Genomic DNA, 22074 nt, shown 5'->3' with positions numbered 1-22074 from the left:
AGGGCTGGATCTGGCTCCTGTCCCTGTTTCCAGCTCTCCAGGCGCGGCATTCCCGATGCTCTGGGAGCAGCAGGCGGCCCCGAACACGATCCCGACACCCCGAGCCCAAGGGCGAGCCAAGGAGCTTCCCCTGGGGGTTTTATTTATTTTAACCCCGGGGCAGGGCTGGGAATTTTGGGAGAGCAGCATCAGCTCGGAGCCGAGGGAAATAAAGGGTGTGCGTGTGTCCAGTAGACATTATTTAATCCATATATTTATGGGTATTTTTGGATATCTATTAATTAATCTATATATTTATGGATATTTTTGGATATCTATTAATTAATCCATAGATGTATGGAATTTTTGGATATCCACCAATTAATCCATGTATTTACGGATATTTTTGGATACCCAGCAATTAATCCATATATTTATGGATATCCAGCAATTAATCCATGTATTTACGGATATTTTTGGATACCCACCAATTAATCCATATATTTATGGATATCCACCAATTAATCCATGTATTTACGGATATTTTTGGATACCCAGCAATTAATCCATATATTTATGGATATCCACCAATTAATCCATATATTTACGGATATTTTTAGATACCCATCAATTAATCCATATATTTATGGCTGTATTTACATTTCATTTCCCCCCTCCTTCTGTCGCTTCGGGTCTCCCAAGCTCTTCCTACCTGACCAACACACCTGAGGCAGGTGGGACACGCCCCACAGGGGCCGTTCCTGCCCTTTTGCCCCCAAGTTTGCACAGCGAGATTAATATTTTTTTTTTTCATCGTTTTTGGGAAGAGGGAGGCAAAGCTTTTGCCCCTTCCCCTCGGAAGGAGGGATGAGGTTCCTGAAAAGGGTTAAAAGCCCCGCGGAGAAGCTCCGGCCTTGGGGACAGGTGGAGGGAGGCGCTGGAAACGCGAGAAACTTTGGCACGGAGAACTTTGGCACGGAGCAGAGCAGCAGAACCGGCAGGGAGGAGGAGGAAGAGGAGGAGGAGGAGGAGGGAAAGACCTCGGCGGGTGCCCAGCGATGGGGGAGGGCAGCGAATGGTGAGTGACACGGGAGGGGGCGGCGGTGACAGGAGGCGACAAATGGGGCACCGAGGAGCCGCAGCCCCAGCGATGTCCGAGGCGGCGGCGGCCGCGGCCGGGCTCCTCCGCCGCTGCCCGGGGCTGCCGCGGACCCCGTCCCGCTGGGACCCCGCTGCCACCCGGCTGGCGGCGCAGCTGGCGGCGTCCCGAGCCGTGCCGGGCCAAAGCCCGCCGGGGCTGGGGCGGTTCGGGAGGGAGCCCCGGCCCGAAGCCTCCGCTCCGAGGTACGCGGGACACGGGGAGGGCTGGCCATGCGCTTGTGCCCCTGTCGCTTGTCGCTCTGTCCCTTGTCCATCTGTCCCTCTGTCCCTCTGTCCCTTGTCCATCTGTCCCTCTGTCCTTCTGTCCCTTGTCCATCTGTCCCTTGTCCCTCTGGTGTTTATTTACAGACCGAAAGAAACGGGAGGTGGGAGAGGGTGGATTCCCCTTCCACAGGGAGTGATATAAATATATATAAATACTGATATAAATATATAAAAATGCATACAAATATAGAATTATATACGGGAGGTAGGAGAGGGTGAATTCCCCTTCCACAGGGAGTGATATAAATATATATAAATACTGATATAAATATATATAAATGCATACAAATATAAAATTATATACGGGAGGTAGGAGAGAGTGAATACCCCTTCCATAGGGAGTGATATTTTTATATATCAATACTGATATAAATATATATAAATACATACAAATATAAAATTATATACGGGAGGTAGGAGAGGGTGGATTCCCCCTCCACAGGGAGTGATATAAATATATATAAATACTGATATAAATATATAAAAATGCATACAAATAGAGAATTATATACGGGAGGTAGGAGAGAGTGAATACCCCTTCCATAGGGAGTGATGTTTTTATATATAAATATACACAAATATAAAATTATATACGGGAGGTAGGAGAGAGTGAATACCCCTTCCATAGGGAGTGATATTTTTATATATAAATATACACAAATATAAAATTATATACAGGATGTGGGAGAGGGTGAATTCCCCTTCCACAGGGTGTGATATAAATATATATAAATATATAAAAATGTAAAATTACATAAATACATGAGAAGGGGCCCATAAACACGCTCAGAGGCGGCAATGCTCTGCAGGACAATCTCAGGGCCATTTTTGCTCATTAATTCCTCCAGCAGAACCTCTGGAACTGGGATTTATCTCCCCCCACAGCTCCAGATGTGTCCAAAACCCCGACTCGGAGGTTTTGGATAATCAAGGGCTGCTTTCCAATCAGAATTTATGGATCACTGGATCTGATTTCAGGTCCTCATTAGGAGAAGACAAATTGCTCTCCAGAGGATCCCACATTTCCCAGCCCGTGGTAACCTGAACCCCCTCAGTAACCGGGTGACCATCGCTCCCTCCTGTCCCGGTTTGCCCTGACAAGAACTCGGGGAAAAAGTGGAAACCACGATGTTATGGACAACCTCAGCCCTGGAAAAAAAATTAAAAATTAATTATCATTCCCACTTAATGCACCGCCTCCAAACCTGCAGAAAATACTTCCGGAAGGCCAAGGCTATTTTATTTTGAGGTGCAGAACCCCAATCCCGAGCTTGATCTTTATGGATTTGGGAAACTCATGCACAGATCTCGCTAAGGACTTTGCATCCTCGTGTATTCCCTTTCTCCTGTTGCTTTTTATGGCCCCCGATGAGCCCTGGAGCTCAACCAGGTCATCTGAGTCCCCAACTGGAGTTTCAGGGCCGAAACTGGATTTTAACGAGGGCTCAGATGGTTCCTGGAGCTCAGCCTGGAGCAGCTGCTCCACGCCGGCCCCAGGGCTCGGGTTCGGCAGCGGCTGGGCCATAAATCAGCTCCGTCCGTGCAGAGCTGGTGGCACCCCCGAACGGGAGGGGATCCCCAAAAGGTTCTGGGGATTTTTTTTTGGATCCCAAAAGTGGATCGTCTTACCGCCTCCTTGCTGAAAAAAAGAAACACAACCAAAAAACAAAATCCAAAAACACCCCCTCACCCCCGAAAAAAAAAAGAAAAAAAATTAAAATAAATAAATAAATTAAAAAAAAAAAAAAAAAGCCAGGAAGCTCAGGATTTATGGGCAGCGTCCCTGCTTTCCTTCGCGCCCCTCAGAGCCAGGTCGGGTGCCTGGGCGGGCGAAACCGGACACCGCGGGAGGGACCCCGGGCAGCGGCCGCGCTCCGGGCCGAGCGCCGCCCCCGGGGCCGGGCGCCAGCGCTGCCCTCCCCGCCGCGCTGAAACCCTTCCTGCCCCGCAGGAGAGAGGCCATGGCCGCCGTGTTCCTGCCCGGCAACCTCCAGGACGAAGCCACTTGCTCCGTGTGCCTGGAGTTCTTCAAGGACCCCGTGTCCATCGAGTGCGGCCACAACTTCTGCCGGGCGTGCATCGTCAAGAGCTGGAAGGACCTGGCGATGGATTTCCCGTGCCCGCAGTGCCGGGAGGTTTTCCAGAGCAAAAATTTCCGCCCCAATCGGCAGCTGGCGAACATGTCCGAGATCATCAGCCAGTTCGCGCAGCGCGGGGCGAAAGGAGCGGAGGAGGACGGGCTGTGCCCCAAGCACCGCGAGGCGCTCAAGCTCTACTGCAAGGACGACCGCAGGAGCATCTGCGTGGTGTGCGACAGGTCCCGCGAGCACCGCCCGCACGCCGTGGTGCCCGTGGACGAGGCTTCCGAGGAGTACAAGGTCCGTCCGTCCGTCCGTCCGTCCGTGCGTGCGAGCCGCGCTTGTCCCCGCGCTGTCCCCCCGCGCTGTCACCCGGCTCTGCCTCGCCTCCCCAAAAAACCGGGAGAGCTTCCCGGCCTCCCCAAAAAACCGGGAGAGCTTCCCGGTCTCCCAGAAACATCTGGGAGAGCTTCCCGGTCTCCCAGAAACATCTGGGAGAGCTTCCCAGTCTCCCAGAAACATCTGGGAGAGCTGTCCCGCCCGGGTGCGCGCACCTGGCCCGGGTTTTCGGGCGGGATTCACCTCGCCGGGTGAGGGAGCGGCTGACAGACGAACAGCCGCGACTGACAGACGAACAGCCGCCACTCTCTGGGGGCTGGAGAGCGTCCAGAGATGAGCCGAGCTGATTAAAGCCGGGCTGACCTTTGCCGGTGGGAGCAGGGCACGTCCTGCCCCTGGCACGCTCCGATCCCACTTTTTGGGGAGGTTCTGGATTTCTCGGCAAGCGCATCCCGTGTTTCCCTCCGTTCCCGCTTTTTCGGGAGGTTCTGGATTTCTCGGCAAGCGCATCCCGTGTTTTCCTCCCTCTTTCCTGTTTTTTTGGGGAGGTTCTGGTGGTCCTGGGGGCCGCCGCGGGGATTTCGGGATCTCCAGGCGAGCGCATCCCGTGTTTCCCTCCGTTCCCGTTTTTTGGGGAGGTTCTGGAGGTTCTGGATTTCCCGGCGAGCGCATCCCGCGTTTTCCTCCCTCTTTCCTGTTTTTTGGGGAGGTTCTGGATTTCCCGGCGAGCGCATGATGAATTTTTCCTCCCTCTTTCCTGTTTTTTTGGGGAGGTTCTGGATTTCCCGGCGAGCTCATCCCGAGTTTTCCTCCCTCTTTCCTGTTTTTTTTGGGGAGGTTCTGGATTTCCTGGCGAGCTCATCCCCCAGTTTTCCTCCCTCTTTCCTGTTTTTTTGGGGAGGTTCTGGATTTCCCGGCGGGCGCATGATGAGTTTTTCCTCCCTCCCCATCCCACCCGGCACAGAGCAAACCCCGCGGGCGGAGGGACGAAAAGCGACACCCGCAAATCATCTTTTTTGTTGTTGTTGTTGCCAGGAGAAAATCAATGCGCGCTTGGATTTCCTGAGGAAGGAGCGGCAGGAGCTGCTGGAGTTCAAAGTGAACGACGATAAAAAAACCCAGGAGCTGCTGGTGGGTCCTGGGGTGGGGCGGCGGGGAAGTCGGGAGCGCCCCAAAAAAGAGGAAATGGGAATTTTTCTCCTCCCTCCTGCCCCACCACCATCAGGCAGAGCCTCAGCAGCCCTCGGGAATCGGGCTGGAGCATCTCGGAATTCTCTGGAATATCTCGGCTGGCCCCGGGGCTCTGCTCCACCCTTCCTCTTCCTCAGCACCTCACCCCTGTGGCGGCAGAAGGGAAAAAATACCCGGCCCGATGGAAATAATTCCTCTCCCAGGCCATTCCTCCCCCACGAAAAGTGATTTTTGGGAGATCCTGACGCTGCTTCCCGAGGTTTTAGTGCGGGAATTCTGCCCCCTGTGATTCCTCGCTGTGAAAAACGCCAATCATTTCTTTTTTTAAATTTTAAAAGTTTAATAGTAATGAAATGGTCATAAAAATAATAATATAATTAGAGTGATAATAATTTGGACAATTTGGATTAAGACAATATGAAACAATAAAACCAGAGAGTTATGGACAGTCAGGGTGCCTCTTTCTGGGCAAAATAAGCCCAAAAAAGGACAGGTGTTTAGAGAGGATTAACCCTTAAAAGCAGCAGCCTGTTGAATATTCATACATCTCATTAGTGATGCATAAATTCTATTCAAACAAAGGATTTTGCCTGGTCAGTGCCAGCTTCTTCCTCTTAATCCTAAACGGCATTTTCAGGGCTGAGCAAGGTGGGAAGAAGTTCATTTTTCCTGAAAATGGAGCAATAATTTCTCTTTCTCTGAAATATTTCAGTGTCCCGTGGCTCCCGTCTGGTGCCAGTGCCTCATTCCTTTCTTAAAAAAAAATACCCCACACACACAGTTCCCGTTTTAACTACAAAAGTTGCCTTTTAACCACAAAACTACATTGACCATACGATTAAAATGTTAACACGGCACTAATAATCAACGCAACAAAACACAAACAGTAAATGCCTGTGTAAAAACATAAACAGTAAATATCTGTATAAAAACACATGCAGTAAATGTCTGTGTAAAAACACAAACAGTAAATATCTGTGTAAAAACACACACAGTAAATATCTGTGTAAAAACACACGCAGTAAATATCTGTGTAAAAAACACATGCAGTAAATATCTGTGTAAAAAACACACGCAGTAAATATCTGTGTAAAAACACAAACAGTAAATATCTGTGTAAAAACACATGCAGTTAATATCTGTGTAAAAACATAAACAGTAAATATCTGCATAAAAACACAAACAGTAAATATCTGCGTAAAAACACAAACAGTAAATATCTGCATAAAAACACACGCAGTAAATATCTGCGTAAAAACACATGCAGTAAATATCTGTGTAAAAACACAAACAGTAAATATCTGCGTCAAAACACACTCAGTAAATATCTGTACCAAAATACATACGGTAGATATCTGTGCCAAAATGCAGTAAATATTTGTGAAGAGCCATTTAATTTGCATTTTTCACACTCGCCCCTCCCTGAAGAAGGCCCCAGCCCCACCTCCGGACCTCTCTTCTGAAAAACCCCTTTTTTTGCCTTTCTTTGCCGTTTTTCGCCCCAGAAAACCATCGAGGCCGAGCGGCAGAAGCTGCTCTCGGACTTCGAGCGGCTGCGGCAGTTCCTGCACGACCAGGAGCACATCCTGCTGGGGCAGCTGGAGAAGATGGAGAAGAACATCTCCCGGCGGCAGAACGAGAACATCACCGACCTCTCCAGGGAGATCACGCTCCTCAACAAGCTCATCGCCGAGCTGGAGGAGAAAATCCAGCAGCCCATGCTGGAGTTCCTCAAGGTGAGGCGTCAGCTCTGGGTCATTCCTCATTTTTCAGCGCTGTTTTGGGGGTAAAAGTCCTTTTTTTTATCCTGCTTTTAATGAATGGAAGGTGCAAGGAGGCGCCCGAGTGCCCCAAGCTCTCTCTGCCTGAGGGACAGAATGTTCCCTGCAACTTTCAATGATTTGGTTTTTTTTTCCTCCATGAACTCATCTGGAACTTTCCTAGCACCCCCAAGCCCTCGGTTTGTGTTTATGGATCCTGTAGGGATGATTTTGGGGGTGAAAGTCCTTTTTTATTCTGCCTTTAATAAGTGGGTGGTGCAAGGAGGTGTCTGAGCGTCCCAAGCTCTCTCTGGCTAAGAAACAGAATTCCCTTCAACTTTTAATGATTTTTTTTCCCTCTGTGAATTTTTTTAATTTTAAAAGTTTAATAATAATGAAATGGTCATAAAAATATAATTAGATGGCCATAATAATATGGTCATAATAATATAATTAGAGTGATAATAATTTGGACAATTTGGATTAAGACAATATGAAACAATATGAAACCAGAGAGTTTTCTGGACTCTTCTGGCACCCCCAAGCCCTTGGTTTATGTTTATGGATCCTATAAAGGCGTTTTGGGGGTAAAAGTCCTTTTTTTTATTCTGCCTTTAATAAGTGGGTGGTGCAAGGAGGTGTCTGAGCGTCCCAAGCTCTCTCTGGCTAAGAAACAGAATTCCCTTCAACTTTTAATGATTTTTTTGTCCTCTGTGAATTTTTTTTTAATTTTAAAAGTTTAATAGTAATGAAATGGTCATAAAAATATAATTAGATGGCCATAATAATATGGTCATAATAATATAATTAGAGTGATAATAATTTGGACAATTTGGATTAAGACAATATGAAACAATAAAACCAGAGAGTTTTCTGGACTCTTCTGGCACCCCCAAGCCCTTGGTTTGTGTTTATGGATCCTATAAAGGCGTTTTGGGGGTAAAAGTCCTTTTTTTAGTCTGCCTTTAATGAGTGGGTGGTGCAAGGAGGTGCCTGAGTGCCCCGGGCTCTCTCTGCCTGAGGAAATAATGTTCTCTTCAACTGTAATGATTTTTTTCTTCCTGTGTTTTTCCAGAGGTTTCTCTGGGTTTTTTTCCTGTGTTTTTCCAGAGATTTTTCCCGATTTTTTCCCTGTGTTTTTCCAGAGGTTTCTCCGGGTTTTTTTCCTGTGTTTTTCCAGGGATTTTTCCCGATTTCTTTCCTGCGTTTTTCCAGGGATTTTTCCCGATTTTTTCCCTGTGTTTTTCCAGGGATTTTTCCCGATTTTTTCCCTGTGATTTTCCAGAGGTTTCTCCGGGTTTTTTTCCTGTGTTTTTCCAGAGATTTTTCCCGATTTTTTCCCTGTGATTTTCCAGAGGTTTTCCCGGAGTTTTTCCCGGATTTTCCCAGGGAGCTGTCCCAGACCTGCACAGGGTTAAACTCCCTGCCAGGCTGCCTCCTGGGCACTGTCAATATTTGCAGAAGTTTTCAGGGCCTGGCCGTGGGTGGGAATTCGCCCCACGAGAACAACAATCGGCATTTTATTTAAAAAGCAGCTTGGGAACAACAATTGGCGTTTTTTTGGTTAAAAAGCAGCTTGGGAATAAAATGCCGATTGTTTATTTAAAAGCAGCTCTGGGCTGGCTTCAGGGTCCTTTTTTCAGCCCCTGGGGGTGGCTCTGGAATGTGTTCTGAGGGCAGAACAGGCAAATAATGGCTCGGTTTTAATGGTGTTGGTTTGTGGTGTTGCAATTTTATTTTATTGAGCGTATTTGAACCTTAAATTGCCCTCGGGATCCACCCTGCCTGAAGGAAAATCACTTTATTTACCCTGCCTGAGGGAAAATAACTTTATTGAGTGTGTTTGAACCTTAAATTGCCTCCACCGCATTTTGTGTACAATGAAGCGCATTTTTTGTACAATAAACTGCATTTTGTGTACAATAAACTGCATTTTGTGTACAATAAACCCCGGTTTATATAAAATAAACTGCATTTTATTCCTGCATTTACTGCCTGGCGTCCCACATCCCTCGTTCAGGCTCTCTCGACTCAATCTCTCTTTATTTTCCTTTCCAGGACGTGACGGGCATCATCAGCAGGTGAGGAATTCCGCTCTCCCCGCGGCCTTTGGGTTTCCAGCCCTGCCTGAAGCTGCCCCGTCCAGGCGCCCCTGTGGAATTTTCCCTCCCGCTCTCTCCGAGCCCTGGATCTCCTCCAGATTCCTGAAAATCTGATTTTCACCCTGCGCTTTTCCTGTCAGGGTTTTTTTTTTTCAAGGATTAAGACCAAAAACTCCAAATTCCCTCATTTGCTCGCACTCATTTCCCCCAGCGCAGGCGCCACCGATTCCTAAAATCGAATTGGAGCTGGTGGAGGTGGGGAGGGGAACACGCCAAAAAATCCCCCCCACCACCCCGAAATCCACACCCAAATCCTGGTTTTTTCACCCCAAGGAGGATGAAATCCCAGTGAGGTGCTCGGGGTGGGATGGGAGAGGAGCGTGGGTGGCAAACGGGGCTGGAAATGGGGGAATTTCCACAATTTCCTCGTTCCTCTGCTTTCCCTGGGCAGGAGCGATGAGGTGAAGTGCCAGAAGCCCGTCCCCGTCTGCACCGACATGAAGATGCACGTCTGCAACTTCTCCCTCAAAACCGTGGTCCTGGAGAAGGTCTTGAAGAAATTCCGAGGTGGGCGGAAAAAAAAAATAAATTATAAAACATTAAAAAACAAAAAAACAAAAAAACCCCCCAAAACAACAACAACAAAAAACAAAAACAACAACAACAACAAAAACAAAAACAAAAGCAAAAGCAAAACCAAAACCAAAACAAAAACAAAACAAAAAAAACCCCAAAAATTTATAAATAAAAAATTAAAGTATAAAAGAATAAAAATAAAAATAAAATTTATAAATATAAAATATAAAATATATAAAATATAATATATAAAATGAAAATAGAAAAATGAATAAAATATAAAAAATAAAGAATAATTTCATTTCAAGGTAGCCAAGCCCCGGGTTTGCAGGACACCACTAGATGGCGCTGAGAGAGTTGGAAATGCAAAATGCACCGAAAAGGGCAAATCCAGGAGAGAAAAAACCAAATAATTGTGTCCCCATTCACGCTCCTCTCTTCTCTCCTTTTCAGAAAACCTGCAGGACGAGCTGGGAAGAGGTGAAAAAGGTAAAAAAAAAAAAGATTTTTCACACATAGCGCCCAGAGCAAAGACTCAGAATTGTGGTTGTATTTTGCAAAGCCAAAAGAGAGGGGGAAAAAAAAGAAAGGAGAAAGGAAAAAAAAAAAAAAAAAGGAAAAGACACTTTAGATTTCTTTCTTTTTTTTTTCTTTTTTTTTTCCTTAATTTCTTCTCTCTCGATGATTTCCAGATCCTGCCTGCTCAGCTCCAGAGCCCAAAGCCGATTTTTGTAACTGACGCCGGGGATCTGACAGCTCAGCCAGGTCCTCTCTGCCTGTTTGCACCTAACAAACCCACAGATTTCAGACCAAAAAAGCCACTCCAAGCCACAACTTTGCCAAATTTGCTCTGCTGGGCTCCTGCTTCCGCCAGGGAATTGGGATGGAGGCCTCAGAGGGGTTAAATCCCAGCAGAATTCAGTTAATTCCTTAAGTTATTTAGGAATTCAAATGAAATCCCAGCAGAATTCGGTTAATTCCTTAAGTTATTTAAGAATTCAAATTAAATCCCAGCAGAATTCAGTTAATTCCTTAAGTTATTTAAGAATTCAAATGAAATCCCAGCAGAATTCAGTTAATTCCTTCAGTTATTTAAGAATTCAAATGAAATCCCAGCAGAATTCGGTTAATTCCTTAAGTTATTTAAGAATTCAAATGAAATCCCAGCAGAATTCGGTTAATTCCTTAAGTTATTTAGGAATTCAAATTAAATCCCAGCAGAACTTAACTAATTTTTAAAGTTAATTAAGAATTTAACTCCTTTTCATGGGAGAGGTCATGAATTTGAGGGGCAAACCCCATCCACACCCCTTTGGTGCGAAGGTGCCCAGAGCAGCATTTTCAGGAGAAAAATCTCTTTTTTTTTTTGCTTTTAACCCTGTGGTCTCCAGCCTGGGGACCTCAAAGGAGAGGACAACCCACGGGCTGGACCTTTTCCAAGGATTCTGCTCGCAAGGAGCATCCCCAGGCACCTCCGGAAATGCCAAAATTTGGCAGAAAACACCGGAAACCAGGGGAAAAGCCAAAGGCCCCTCGCTGCATGCCCAGGGGGGTGGGTGCATGTGCAGAGGCGTCACTCGCTGTGGTTGAACCTCAGACCCAAATCCTGACAATTCCTGACAATTCCAGGCGCTGGAGATGCCCCAGGAAGGAAAACACCCTGTTAAAAGGTGCTTTAAAACAATAACAACAACAACAAAAAAAAGATTTTTTAAAGAGAGGTTTTAAAAAAAGATTAAAAAAATAAAGATTTAAAAAAAAAAGGGCATTGATGAAATCGGCGAGTTCCACCCTGTTTCCCCATGGGTTTGCTGGTGGGATTTGCAGTCTCTGATGCAGGAGATGCAGGAGATGCAGGAAATGCAGGAAATGCAGGAAATGTAGGTTTTTTGGCCACTTTTGGGGAGGAACCTGGCGCTTAAGTTTTGAAGGAAAAACGACCCCAGCCTGTCCCTGTTTTGGCTTTCCCCACATTTACGAAGCGCTCTGATTTTTTCCATTCCACCGTGTCTCTTTTGCAAATTTTTTATGCCAGTTCCTGACCCAAACCTGTGAATTTTGGAGAGCACAAAGGCCTTTTATGATGCTGCACCTGCTCCATTTTAGACTCCCCCCAAAGTGTCTCATGGATTCGTGGTGACTTTGCTGACTACAACCACAATTTGAGGTCACTTCCTCTGAGTTTGGAAAAGGGGAAACAAAAAGCTGTTGGGACCAGGCTGCATTTGCGTGTTTGCTTTGGGCTACTCCAGGTGGAAATACGCCCTCGGGTCGTGGCTTCCCACAAGGATTTGGGTGCTTTTGGGGTGGTTTGGGGATCAAAATTCTGAGATTTGCGATGCCAGGGGGGTGCGGAGCCCGCCTGTGTGTGTGAATGAGCTGGAAACCAAGATAAAAAAATCAATTTATGTGGAAAAAACCATTCTTGATCATCTTTGCTGCTGATAACCGCGAATTATTTGCATGTGCTTTTATGGCGTTGTCTTCTCTCCTGGTGGCCTTGTGTTGTTGTCACCCCATTTCTCACCAGATGCTGCATGAGATAAACCCCCCTTGAGGGATTTGGGGTGTTCATGGGGGTGTCTGTGTGGGCTGTAGGGGTTTTGGGGCTGGGCTGGGATTATTGAGGTCCAGGCTGGGATTATTGAGGTCCAGGCTGGGATCATTGAGTTCCAGGCTGGGATTATTGAGCTCCAGGCTGGGATCATTGAGGTCTAGGCTGGGATCATTGAGCTCCAGGCTGGGATTATTGAGGTCTAGGCTGGGATCATTGAGCTCCAGGCTGGGATTATTGAGGTCTAGGCTGGGATCATTGAGCTCCAGGCTGGGATTATTGAGGTCTAGGCTGGGATCATTGAGCTCCAGGCTGGGATCATTGAGCTCCAGAAGCTGAGCCGCGCTTTTCCCTGCCCAAACCCTCGCTGAGCCCTGACCGCCGTCTGTCTGTCCCCAACAGAGGACCTGACCCTGGACCCCGACTCTGCCAACCACCTGCTGATCCTCTCGGCCGACCTCAAGAGCGTCCGCATGGGCTGCAGGAAGCAGGAGCTGCCCGACAACCCCAAGCGCTTCGACACCAACTCGCGCGTTCTGGCCTCCACGGGCTTCAAGTCGGGGCGGCACTACTGGGAGGTGGAGGTGGGGCCCTCGGACGGCTGGGCCTTCGGCGTGGCCAAGGAATCCGTCCGGAGGAAGGGGCTGACCCAGTTCTCGCCCGAGGAGGGCATCTGGGCCGTGCAGCAGAACGGGGGCCGCTACTGGGCCGTGACGTCGCCGCAGCGCACGCCCCTGTGCCTGGGCGGCCGCAAGCTGAGCCGCGTCCGCGTCTACCTGGACTACGAGGGCGAGGAGGTCTCCTTCTACGACGCCGAGAACATGCAGCACATCTTCACCTTCAACGTGGCCTTCCAGGAGAAGGTGTTCCCCCTGTTCTCGGTCTGCTCCACGGTCACCTACATCAAGCTGTGCCCCTGAGGCGCTGCAGGTTGGGACGAGTCTCTTCCTGCTCGTGCCTGTCTCCAGAATGAGGAAAAGGATCTCCAGAACCCCTTTTCCGACTGATTTTGGTGCCCAGGAGCCCGGGCGCTCCCAGCCCTCCCTCCTGGACTGTGGTCAACAACCACAGAGACAAACGGAAATTAAAAAAAAAAAAAAAAATCCAGTCAGAAATTTCCTGGTTCCTTCTCCCACCTGGGGAAATAATTTCCCTCCCAAAGCTGTTTTTGGGGTGCTGTGAGAATTGTCTGAGCAGCCTCAGGTGACCACTGTCCACCACTGCGGAGGAGCCTGTGTGGCTTTGTCTGCTCTCCCTGGTTCTCTTCCCGCAGCTCCTCTGGAAAAGGTTAAAAGGTGCTTTTTTTGGTTTTTTTTTAGTGATGTTTGTCCTGCTGGACCTGAGCAAGACCCACATTTGTTCCTCTGGTGCTCCCGTGCTGAGGCTTTTCCGTGGACAGGACGTTCACAAAATTTCCCTCGTGGATCTCACACCTTGCGTGGATTTAGGTGCTCAGTCTCGTGTTCCCTCAGGTTCTCAGCAAAATCACCCCTTTATCCTCATTATTTGTGGGTTTTTTTCCCCTGGAAACCCTCGGTCTCTGCCAAGGAGCTGTCGCTGAACTCACATTTGCTTCATCCCCTCTGGTTTTGCCAAAAAAAAAAAAAAGAAAAAAAAAGCAGCTTTAAAAAAAAATAATCAGTGTCTTGTTGCCTGAAGTCCCAGTAAAGGGTATGGGGTTGGTCAAATTTGGAGCCTTTTCAAAAAAAAATCCTTTTGGAAATTACACACTTGGGGCAAAGTGGGGGGAAGCTTTATTTGATCCAGAACAACATTTCCTGGGTGGTTTGAGATGGGAAAAAGCAGAAACTTCCCAAATTTTCAGCTGTTGGGTTGGTTCCTACCCTGAGATTCAAATTTCTGTTGTTGAAATTGTGTTTGATTTGGTTTGGAACTGCCCGGGTTGTTCTTAGCCCATGTTTGGGAAATAAAACCTTTTAAAATATGCTATTTAAAATAAAAATAATATAATGTAATATAAAAGAAAAAAAGAAAGAAATTAAAAAGGTATTAAAAATATATTTGTATAACTATGTATCATAATATATATATGTATTATGTGTTGGGGTGAAGGCATATATAAAAATTATATAATACAATACAATATAAATAATATAATGGAATTCATATATATATTTTTGTATGTAATTTTTGTGGGGTTTTGTTCCACATTTGTTAAGCACAAACCGAATATCTTGAAATCCCCAAATTAGGGAAAAAAAAAAAAAGATAAAAACCAGCTGAACCTTTGCCTTTGGACGCTCTTGGAGGGGGCAAACAGATGTCAGCAGCCGGGTCATTCCGCTGGCTGGACACCGGCCAAAATCCCTGTAAAAACAAACAAAACTGGAGCTGCCAAGGGCTGAACCCCAATTTTGGGATTGAGCCCCAATTTTGGCGATTCCGGGCAGAATTATGCCCCAGGGCTGGTTCTTTCCTGGCCCGCCTGCTCCTCGCCATGGTGTCCGGCAAGGAACGGGGGAAATGCTGCGGGGGGAATTTTGCGGGGGAGGAGGAAATGTGGGAAATTCCGGGAATTTGGGAAATGTGGGAAATTTCAGGAATTTGGGACTATTCCAGGCGCTTTGGGCACTCCTGCGTCGTGGCCCCAGCGGAGGAGCGTTCACTGCGCCGGCTCCATAGCTCAGGGGTTAGAGCACTGGTCTTGTAAACCAGGGGTCGCGAGTTCAAATCTCGCTGGGGCCTTGCGTTTCCTTTTTTTTTTTTCCCCCCTGGTTTTGGCTTATTTTCCCTCCCGCTACAAGTTTTATCACTTTTATTTCTGCGCTGGGATCGGGAGCAGGCACAGGAGGACTGGAAATGAATCCTAAGAATGACAAAATTGTGTTGGATTAGGGACAGGAGACAGGCTAAGGTGCTTACGGTCACAGCGGCTCGTTGGTCTAGGGGTATGATTCTCGCTTTGGGTGCGAGAGGTCCCGGGTTCAAATCCCGGACGAGCCCAGCGTTTGTTTTTTTCCACGCATTTCTTTCGGATTTCTTTTTTCCTTTTTTCTTTCCTTTTTATTTTTGTTTGTTTTCTCTTTTAATTTTCTTTTGTGTGTGCGCGTGTGTGTGTTTTGATTTTTGGTTTTGTGTCCAAATCTTTTTGTTTCCTTTTTTTCCTTGCTTGGGGGTTTCTTGTTTGTGTGGTGGTATTTTTCCGGTTGGCTTTTTTTTTTTTCTTTTTTTAAAATGTTTTTTGTTGTAGGCTCGATTTTCTTGTGCGTGTTGTTGTTCTTTTTTGTTTTGTTTGGGACTTATTTGTGGGGTTTTTTTGTTTGGTTTTTTTTTCGTTGTGGGGTTTTTTCGGTGAGTTTTTTGTTGTGAGTTTGACATTTTTTGTGCGATTTTAAACTGTTTTGGTTGTGTGCGTTTGGTGGTTTTTTGTTTGATTTGCTTTTGCGATTTTTGTACGATTTTTGTTGTCGGTTTGAGATTTTTTTTTTTTTAATTACTGTATTGGGGGTTCTTTTGTTTGGATTTTAAATCTCAGTCTTCCCGGGTGAAGGAAAGAGAAAAGGAGGAAGGAAAATCGGACAAAAATGACGGGAAAAAAGCCACTGGCAGCGGTGGGATTCGAACCCACGCCCCCGAAGAGACTGGAGCCTTAATCCAGCGCCTTAGACCGCTCGGCCACGCTACCCCCGTGGAAACTACGCTGGAGCCTTCGTCAGCTGGGTGTCTTCTTCCTCATCTTCATCCTTCATGCTATTGCTATCTTCATCCCATCCTCGCTGCTGTCTTTATTCCATCCTCATCTCCTCATCCTCATCCTCATCTTTAAACTCCATCTCTGTCCCATTCCCAATCCCCACCCTCATCCCCACTGCTCTAAGTCGGTAAAACCTCCTGAAATTTGACTTTTACGCCATTTTCCTGTATTTTCAGCATAACTCTTGGGTCTCTTTGACTTTTATGCCATTTTCCTGTATTTCCAAGCGGGTTTTCACGTCTCTGTGGCGCAATCGGTCAGCGCGTTCGGCTGTTAACCGAAAGGTTGGTGGTTCGAGCCCACCCAGGGACGTGGCCGTCCCCTTTTTTTCCTTTCCCTAGTCGCGGTCTCAGTCATTAGCGAGCTGATAATGAGCTCTAATTGTCCCGAGCCCTCCCCTCGCCATGGCCTGCAGGCTCTGTTTCAACCCCATCCTGCGAGCTGGCTCCTTCCACCTTGGAGCAGCATCCCTGAAATTCCCAACTTCCAGGGAATTCACAAACCAGGCAGCCAAAATCTGGCTGTTTCCTCTTTTTACCACGTTTCACTTTTTGAGCTCTGATTTTCCCATTGCAGTGGGTGCTGCACGTGGAGTTTGGCTCCGTTCTGAGCTCGAGGCCCAAAAAATCCCACCTGCAGCACAGACGGAGTTTCCAAGGCCATGGAATTTAGGACAATTACTGGTGAGAGGAGAAACTCCACCCAAACCTTGGATTCGGTTTGAAAATTCAGGATAATTCATTTTATATACTTGAATCAACTTGGCGTTGGCCAAAATTTAAGTAGAAGAGACTGGGATGGTGCTGTGGGGAATGGTAAATTACTTAACAGTTAATTACTTAGATCAATGTCCGTATTGGGAATGGGATGTACCAAAGTTATGAATATGCATTTTTATTTTGGGTATTCAATATTCGTGTAGATAAAAGCAGTCTGTAATCACCTGTAAATTGCGGTGTGTATTTGAGAACTATCCTGAAATAAACATTCACTTTCTAACTTTAAACTGTCAGAGAGTTTTTTGTCCGTCACTGTTGGATATCAGTACTAGATCAATATCCATATTGGAAATGGGACGTACCAAAGTTATGAATATGCATTTGTGTTTTGTTTATTCAATAATTATATAGATAAAAGGGCTCTGTAATCACCTGTAAATCGTGGTGTGAATTTGGGAGTTATCCCGCACACTGCCCATGGGATAATAAACTTTCTAACTTTAAACTGTTAGAGAGTTTTTGTCCGTCACGCTTGGATATCGGTACTACACAAATATCCATATTTTTAATAAATCAAAAGGACCAGATTCACACCGCCAAAGGACGCATCAGAGCTCTTCCCTCCGTGGGATTCTCCCCAGCCCCTCGCTGCCCACCGCCGTGGCCTCGCCGCTGTCGTGGTGGACTTTGCTGGCGGCCCTGACGGCCGATTTCACAGCTGTGTCCAGCCCAACCTCGCCGCTGTCGTGGTGGATGTTGCTGGCGGCCCTGACGGCCGATTTCACAGCTGTGTCCAGCCCAACCTCGCCGCTGTCGTGGTGGATGTTGCTGGCGGCCCTGACGGCCGATTTCACAGCTGTGTCCAGCCCAACCTCGCTGCTGTCGTGGTGGATGTTGCTGGCGGCCCTGACGGCCGATTTCATGGCCGTGTCGATCCAGGCGTGCGGCTGTGCCGCGTGCTCCCCGGCAAAGTGCACCCGGCCCTCGTGGGTGAACAGGGCCTGTGAGTAATCCACGAACTGGTACGGCGTGAAGGCAGCAAAAGCGCCCAGGGCGTGCTGGTCCAGCTGCCACTTCTGGATCACGTGCTGGTCGCAGGTGTACTGCAGGTACTCCTTGCTCACCTGGTGGATGTCCGCCAGGTCTTGCAGCACCACGTCCAGGCACTTCTCATCGGTGAGGGGCAGGAAGAACTCGGCGTCGTTGTTCCAGGTGTAGGAGGCCAGGATGACGCCCACGCCGCTGGAGAAGTTGTGGCTGGGGTAGTAGATGAAGCGGGAGGGGCGGTCGGTGACCGAGCAGCCCCCGCGGATCCCGTCCTTCTCCCAGAACCTCTCGGAGCAGGCCAGGATGATTTTGGTGCTGCTGGCATAGTTGATGGAGCGCAGGGCGTGGGTCTTGGCGGGGGACAGCGGCGGCAGGAACTGGATGTGCCTGGTGGCTTTGGCACTGGAGGTGACAAGGACGTAATCTGCAGTGATGACGGTGGGGGACAGCGTGTCCGGAGCGCGGTAGAACACTCGGACTTTGTTGCCCTTCCTCATGATCTTCTCCACGGTGCAGTTGAACTGGACGACGTTGGGCAGCGCCTTGTGGAAGGCTTTGGGCAGCTGGTCAAACCCTCCGGTGATTTCATCAAAACTGGAAGGGGAGGAGAAGCGGGAGGTGTGGGAAGGATGAAGGGTTTAGGGAGTGTAAAAATAAAAACCTGAGCTCCTCTGGAGACACCAGCGGAGCTTGGGGGTCAGGTTAAGCTGCGAGCGGCTCCAGTTTGGGATCACTCTGGCATTTTCTGTTGTGGGGATGGGGTTGGGCTGCAGGGACAGCACTCACCTCTCTTCAGAGAAGATGTCAAAGTCCCACAGGGAGGCGAGGAAGGACAGGTAAAACCCCGAGTCCTCGTTCAGCAAGTCACCGATCATCTCAACAGCTCCCCGGCTCAGCCCCCCGACCTTGATCAAATATTCCTGGAGATCCCAGGAGGAGAGAGAGACACAGCCTGAGGTTGTTACATCAGCTAGGGCTCCACTGGCGCTGTGCTGGCCCCTTTCTCAGCCTTTTTTAAGTAGAAGGGATCATTTATTAGGGAAAAGCATCCAAAAGGTGACAGAGGATGGGATTAGAGTGACACAGACAGACCCTTCTCAAAGCAGGGAGAGCAGGTTAATTATCAAGAGCTGGTATTACATTTACCCTCAAGTCCATTACCTTGGTAGAGAAGGAGTCGTGTTGAGCCAGATATTTCCTGCAATCGGTGGTCTGGAACTTCTTAAAAGCCTGGAGAAGAAACATTGGTGTATTCACTAGAAAAAGATCAAAATTCTCTCAGGATTTCAGGGTTTGGTAACCCCTGCAGCTTCTGGACATCAAGTTTCAAGCAGCTGTGCCTCGGCGTGGCATTTTCTGCTCGTCCAATTCCTGGTGGACTCCTTCCAAGGGATTTCTTATGGACAAAGAGGGGTTTTGCAACTGCCTGTCCTTGTTTCTGAACCCCTGAGGGGTTTTGCAACCTTCTGTCCTTGTTTCTGAGCCTCTCTGCTTTTGACCCCCAAAAGGACCCTGTTCTTCCCCAATTTATGGCCAAGTTTTCTCCAACTCATCTCATCATTCAGGTGAGGGGACACCACGGGAAAACCTTGTACCTTGCTCAGGACCTCCCGGTAGAGCTGGACGGGGCTCTTGCCCCTCTCCGACGGCTTCACTGTGTAATTCAGGACATCGGGGTTCCTGTTGACCTCCTCAGCCCTGACCCGAGCGCCCTTCAGGAAGTACCAGGTGTTGTTGTCGCTCTGGATGAAAGGGTTCAGCTTCAGGTTGAACTGGCGGATGAATTCGCGGACCAGCCTGGAAAAAAGGGCGGAGTGATGGCGCCAAAATCTAACCACCAACCCCCCAGCTCTGCCACCAGAGCATTTTGTCCCCTTGGCACAAACCCTGAACCCCAGGGAAGCACTGGGGATGCTTTTCCCCCCAGACTGGGCTGGTCCCTCACCTGGCCGCGGGGCTGGACACGCCCTCACCTGTGCTTGCCTGGCAGGCGCATGGCTCCCAGCTCCACGTACCAATCCTGTCCCTCGGGCCGGTACGTCCGGATCCGCCCCCCGACCCAGCTGCTCCTTTCCAGAATGGTGACCTGGAAAAAATTGGATGGAGGCTGGAAGTGTTTGGGAAATGGCTTGTTTGAAGTGAAACTCCCTCAAAACCGGGTCCAGAGGGTGGGACAGATCCCCTTCAGGTGGTGAATGAAGCACCTGTAGATCCAAACCCTCCTCTGCTGGCCAAGAGACCTCTGCCTCTGGGGCAGTTTCTCATTTCCCAATTCCTGGGTTGCATTTGGACACCAGCTCCGGTGAGAAGGTTCTCGTGGTGGTTCAGGGTTTTGGGGCTCTGAAAGCAGCACCAATCTGTCCCCACGTGCCTTGCAAACCCTCTTTGAGACTCGAGGGTGCCTTGGGATGGTTTGGGAACCCCTGGAATTTCCGCTGCTCCAAAGACAGAACGCAAAGGACTCGTTTGATTCTCAGGAACCAACATCAGGGGAAATTACCGGGGACAAATCTCCTTCCCTTCCTTCAGGGGTTGAACCACTGCATTTCCTTTTCCCTGGAAGACTTTTAGAGGAGGGAAACGAGCCTGGGAGACCCGTGTGGGATCCCCACCTTGTGCCCGGCGTCGCGGAGCAGCTTGGCCGCCGTCAGGCCCCCGATCCCTGCGCCCACCACAACCACGTGCGCCGGGCGGGCCGCGGGCTCCAGCCCATCCCGCACGATCTGCAGCAGCTCCTCGTAGTCCTGGTCGTGGAGACAATACTCAGGAAAGGATGGGAACCGCTGGGCGCTCAGCAGACCCGCCAGCAGAAGGATCTGGAAGAGGGCTGGGGAGGGAAGAAGAGGAGGGAAGGCAGCAATGCGGCGTTGGCACAAACTGTGTCGGCATCCAGGACCTAAAAAGAGGAACTGGGGTGGTTGTGAAACCCCTGGCCCCAGCAAGTCCACCATGGAAGGCGCCAGGAGGTGTCAGTGAGGGTGATTCCCATTTTCTAAGAGAAATCAGCCCATAGATGATTTTTTAGTTCTCCATATTCATGTTCTGCTAGTACAGCTGTTGTGGTGAGTTCCCAGAATGACTTTGACCTTCTTAGAATAAGCCCCAAAGCTTTCAAGACAGTAATTAGTGCCACTCATGTGAAAATAATTGTTCCCAGTGACCTTTCCCATACCTGGGAAAGGGAGTTTTTATATTTTTATGTGAAGGGTGGAGGGAAAGGACAGGATTGGGCAGATGGATCTGATGGGGACTTGCACAGGCAGGAGAGCTGGAGATAAAATTTCACAGGAAGGTGGATGAATTGGAGGGATGAAGAGAGATGGGATTCATCTTCTTTAAAATTCCCAGATTAAAAAATTTCTACTTAATTTTAGAGAAATTTACTCTCCTTTAAAATCCTCTCCTCTAAAATTCCCTCCTTTTAAATCCCCTCCTTTTAAAAATCCCTCCCAATTTAAAATCCTCTCCTTTACGAATATTGTGTCTTTGAGATGCCCACAGGGAGCAGCAAACATTTCCACCAGAACAGACACAACATTATTTAACATTTTCACAGTGGAAGAAAATTTGGGTGGAGAACCACACTCTGTCCCATCCTATCCCCTGTTCCCCCCTCTCCCCCCCTGCCTTGGGATTTTCCTAGTTTTGGTTTCTGTTTTTCAAAATAACTAAAGAGCAACTTTCATTTTCTTTTCCTTCCCCTGACTTCTGCCAATTTTCTTCCAGGGAAAAACAAAAAAAAAGCTTTGGAAACTCTGCTTTGGGTAATTTTTACTGCTGGAAAATCCCTGGGAATTGTGGTTTTTATTTTTTTCGGGAGCAGATCTGGGGTGGATCTGCCGGGAACACACCTTGGAGCCTTCATCATCCAACACCTGAGGCAGGCGTTTCAACAGCCCCTTGAGCTGATCAAGACACCAACCACGAGTGTGAAAAATACTCAGGAAGAATCTGCTGCAGAAATCCTGTTAACAGTGGGATAAGGTTGGATTGACCTGGAAAAAATGTATGGACCATTGGGGAGATCCTGTTTGGAGATCAGGGCAAATATCCTGGGACAGGCTCTTGGAAGTGTCACCTCCATCAGGTGGTTTTTTGGGAAGATGTGGAGAATCTCCCCCTTCCATCAGGTGTTTTTTTGGGGAAGATGTGGAGAATCTCCCCCTTCCATCAGGTGTTTTTTTTGGGAAGATGTGGAGAATCTCCCCCTTCCATCAGGTGTTTTTTTTGGGGAAGATGTGGAGAATCTCCACCTTCTATCAGGTGTTTTTTTTGGGGGAAGGTGCCTGGAGCTCCAGGTGACCATGGAGCAGTCCAGCTGGAAAAGGGGAGAGGTGGAAAAGAGATGGAACCAAAACACCAAACCCAGACAGCAAGGATGAAAGAAATCCAGGAAAAAGCCCACTGAGATCTCAGGATTTGAGGGGAGGAATCACTCACCAGTCCCAGTCATCTCTCCAGGAGGAAGATGAATCCTCTGCTGAGATTGCAATTCATTTTATACCCCAGCTTAACAGGGGAAAAAAAAAAAAAAAAAGCAACCTGAAGCTTCCAAAAATCCCTCTGCCAATCAGTGCAACCCGGAAGGG

At 48.2% G+C, this 22074-nt stretch overlaps 2 protein-coding genes and 4 non-coding genes across 7 annotated transcripts; 4 read left to right on the top strand and 2 right to left on the bottom strand.

Annotated features, from left to right (window-relative positions):
• Positions 1–1023: 1023 nt before the first annotated feature.
• TRIM7 (tripartite motif containing 7) lies at positions 1024–14061 on the top strand. 2 transcript variants are annotated; one of them, XM_077191023.1, is made up of 8 exons: positions 1024–1323; positions 3356–3782; positions 4857–4952; positions 6518–6748; positions 8831–8853; positions 9326–9441; positions 9904–9939; positions 12407–14061. In XM_077191023.1, exons 1-8 carry the CDS (start codon positions 1055–1057, stop codon positions 12922–12924), a joined length of 1716 nt encoding a protein of 571 aa, XP_077047138.1. In that variant the 5' UTR covers positions 1024–1054; the 3' UTR covers positions 12925–14061. The 2 variants fall into 2 exon arrangements, with proteins under 2 accessions (XP_077047138.1, XP_054509588.2); XM_054653613.2 differs by lacking the exon at positions 1024–1323.
• Positions 14062–14637: 576 nt separating this feature from the next.
• TRNAT-UGU (transfer RNA threonine (anticodon UGU)) lies at positions 14638–14710 on the top strand. Its single transcript has one exon. It is a non-coding gene; the product is annotated as a tRNA-Thr (tRNA).
• A 186-nt stretch (positions 14711–14896) lies between these two features.
• On the top strand, positions 14897–14968 carry TRNAP-UGG (transfer RNA proline (anticodon UGG)). The gene has a single exon. It is a non-coding gene; the product is annotated as a tRNA-Pro (tRNA).
• A 600-nt stretch (positions 14969–15568) lies between these two features.
• TRNAL-AAG (transfer RNA leucine (anticodon AAG)) lies at positions 15569–15650 on the bottom strand. The gene has a single exon. It is a non-coding gene; the product is annotated as a tRNA-Leu (tRNA).
• A 307-nt stretch (positions 15651–15957) lies between these two features.
• TRNAN-GUU (transfer RNA asparagine (anticodon GUU)) lies at positions 15958–16031 on the top strand. Its single transcript has one exon. It is a non-coding gene; the product is annotated as a tRNA-Asn (tRNA).
• Positions 16032–16623: 592 nt separating this feature from the next.
• On the bottom strand, positions 16624–22059 carry IL4I1 (interleukin 4 induced 1). The gene is made up of 7 exons (XM_054653618.2): positions 21926–22059; positions 20098–20312; positions 19459–19571; positions 19081–19282; positions 18647–18715; positions 18272–18405; positions 16624–18079 (listed from the first exon to the last, which is right to left on the bottom strand). The coding sequence occupies exons 1-7, from the start codon at positions 21936–21938 to the stop codon at positions 17047–17049; spliced, it is 1779 nt and encodes a 592-aa protein (XP_054509593.2). The 5' UTR covers positions 21939–22059; the 3' UTR covers positions 16624–17046.
• Positions 22060–22074: the final 15 nt, after the last annotated feature.

This window comes from Agelaius phoeniceus, chromosome 27, assembly GCF_051311805.1.
Source record: "Agelaius phoeniceus isolate bAgePho1 chromosome 27, bAgePho1.hap1, whole genome shotgun sequence".
Lineage (NCBI taxonomy): Eukaryota > Metazoa > Chordata > Aves > Passeriformes > Icteridae > Agelaius > Agelaius phoeniceus.
Note: the sequence above shows the minus strand (reverse complement) of the source record. Positions and strands in the feature narration are given on the sequence as shown.

Coding starts and splice junctions, on each gene's coding strand:
- TRIM7 (XM_077191023.1), top strand. CDS start 1,055: ATGGTGAGTGACACGGGAGGGGGCGGCGGTGACAGGAGGCGACAAATG. Junction 3,783..4,856: donor AGGCTTCCGAGGAGTACAAG/GTCCGTCCGTCC, acceptor TGTTGTTGCCAG/GAGAAAATCAATGCGCGCTT. Junction 9,442..9,903: donor GGTCTTGAAGAAATTCCGAG/GTGGGCGGAAAA, acceptor TCTCCTTTTCAG/AAAACCTGCAGGACGAGCTG.
- IL4I1 (XM_054653618.2), bottom strand. Junction 19,572..20,097: donor TCCGCGACGCCGGGCACAAG/GTGGGGATCCCA, acceptor AATTTTTTCCAG/GTCACCATTCTGGAAAGGAG. Junction 18,406..18,646: donor ACGACTCCTTCTCTACCAAG/GTAATGGACTTG, acceptor TGGGATCTCCAG/GAATATTTGATCAAGGTCGG.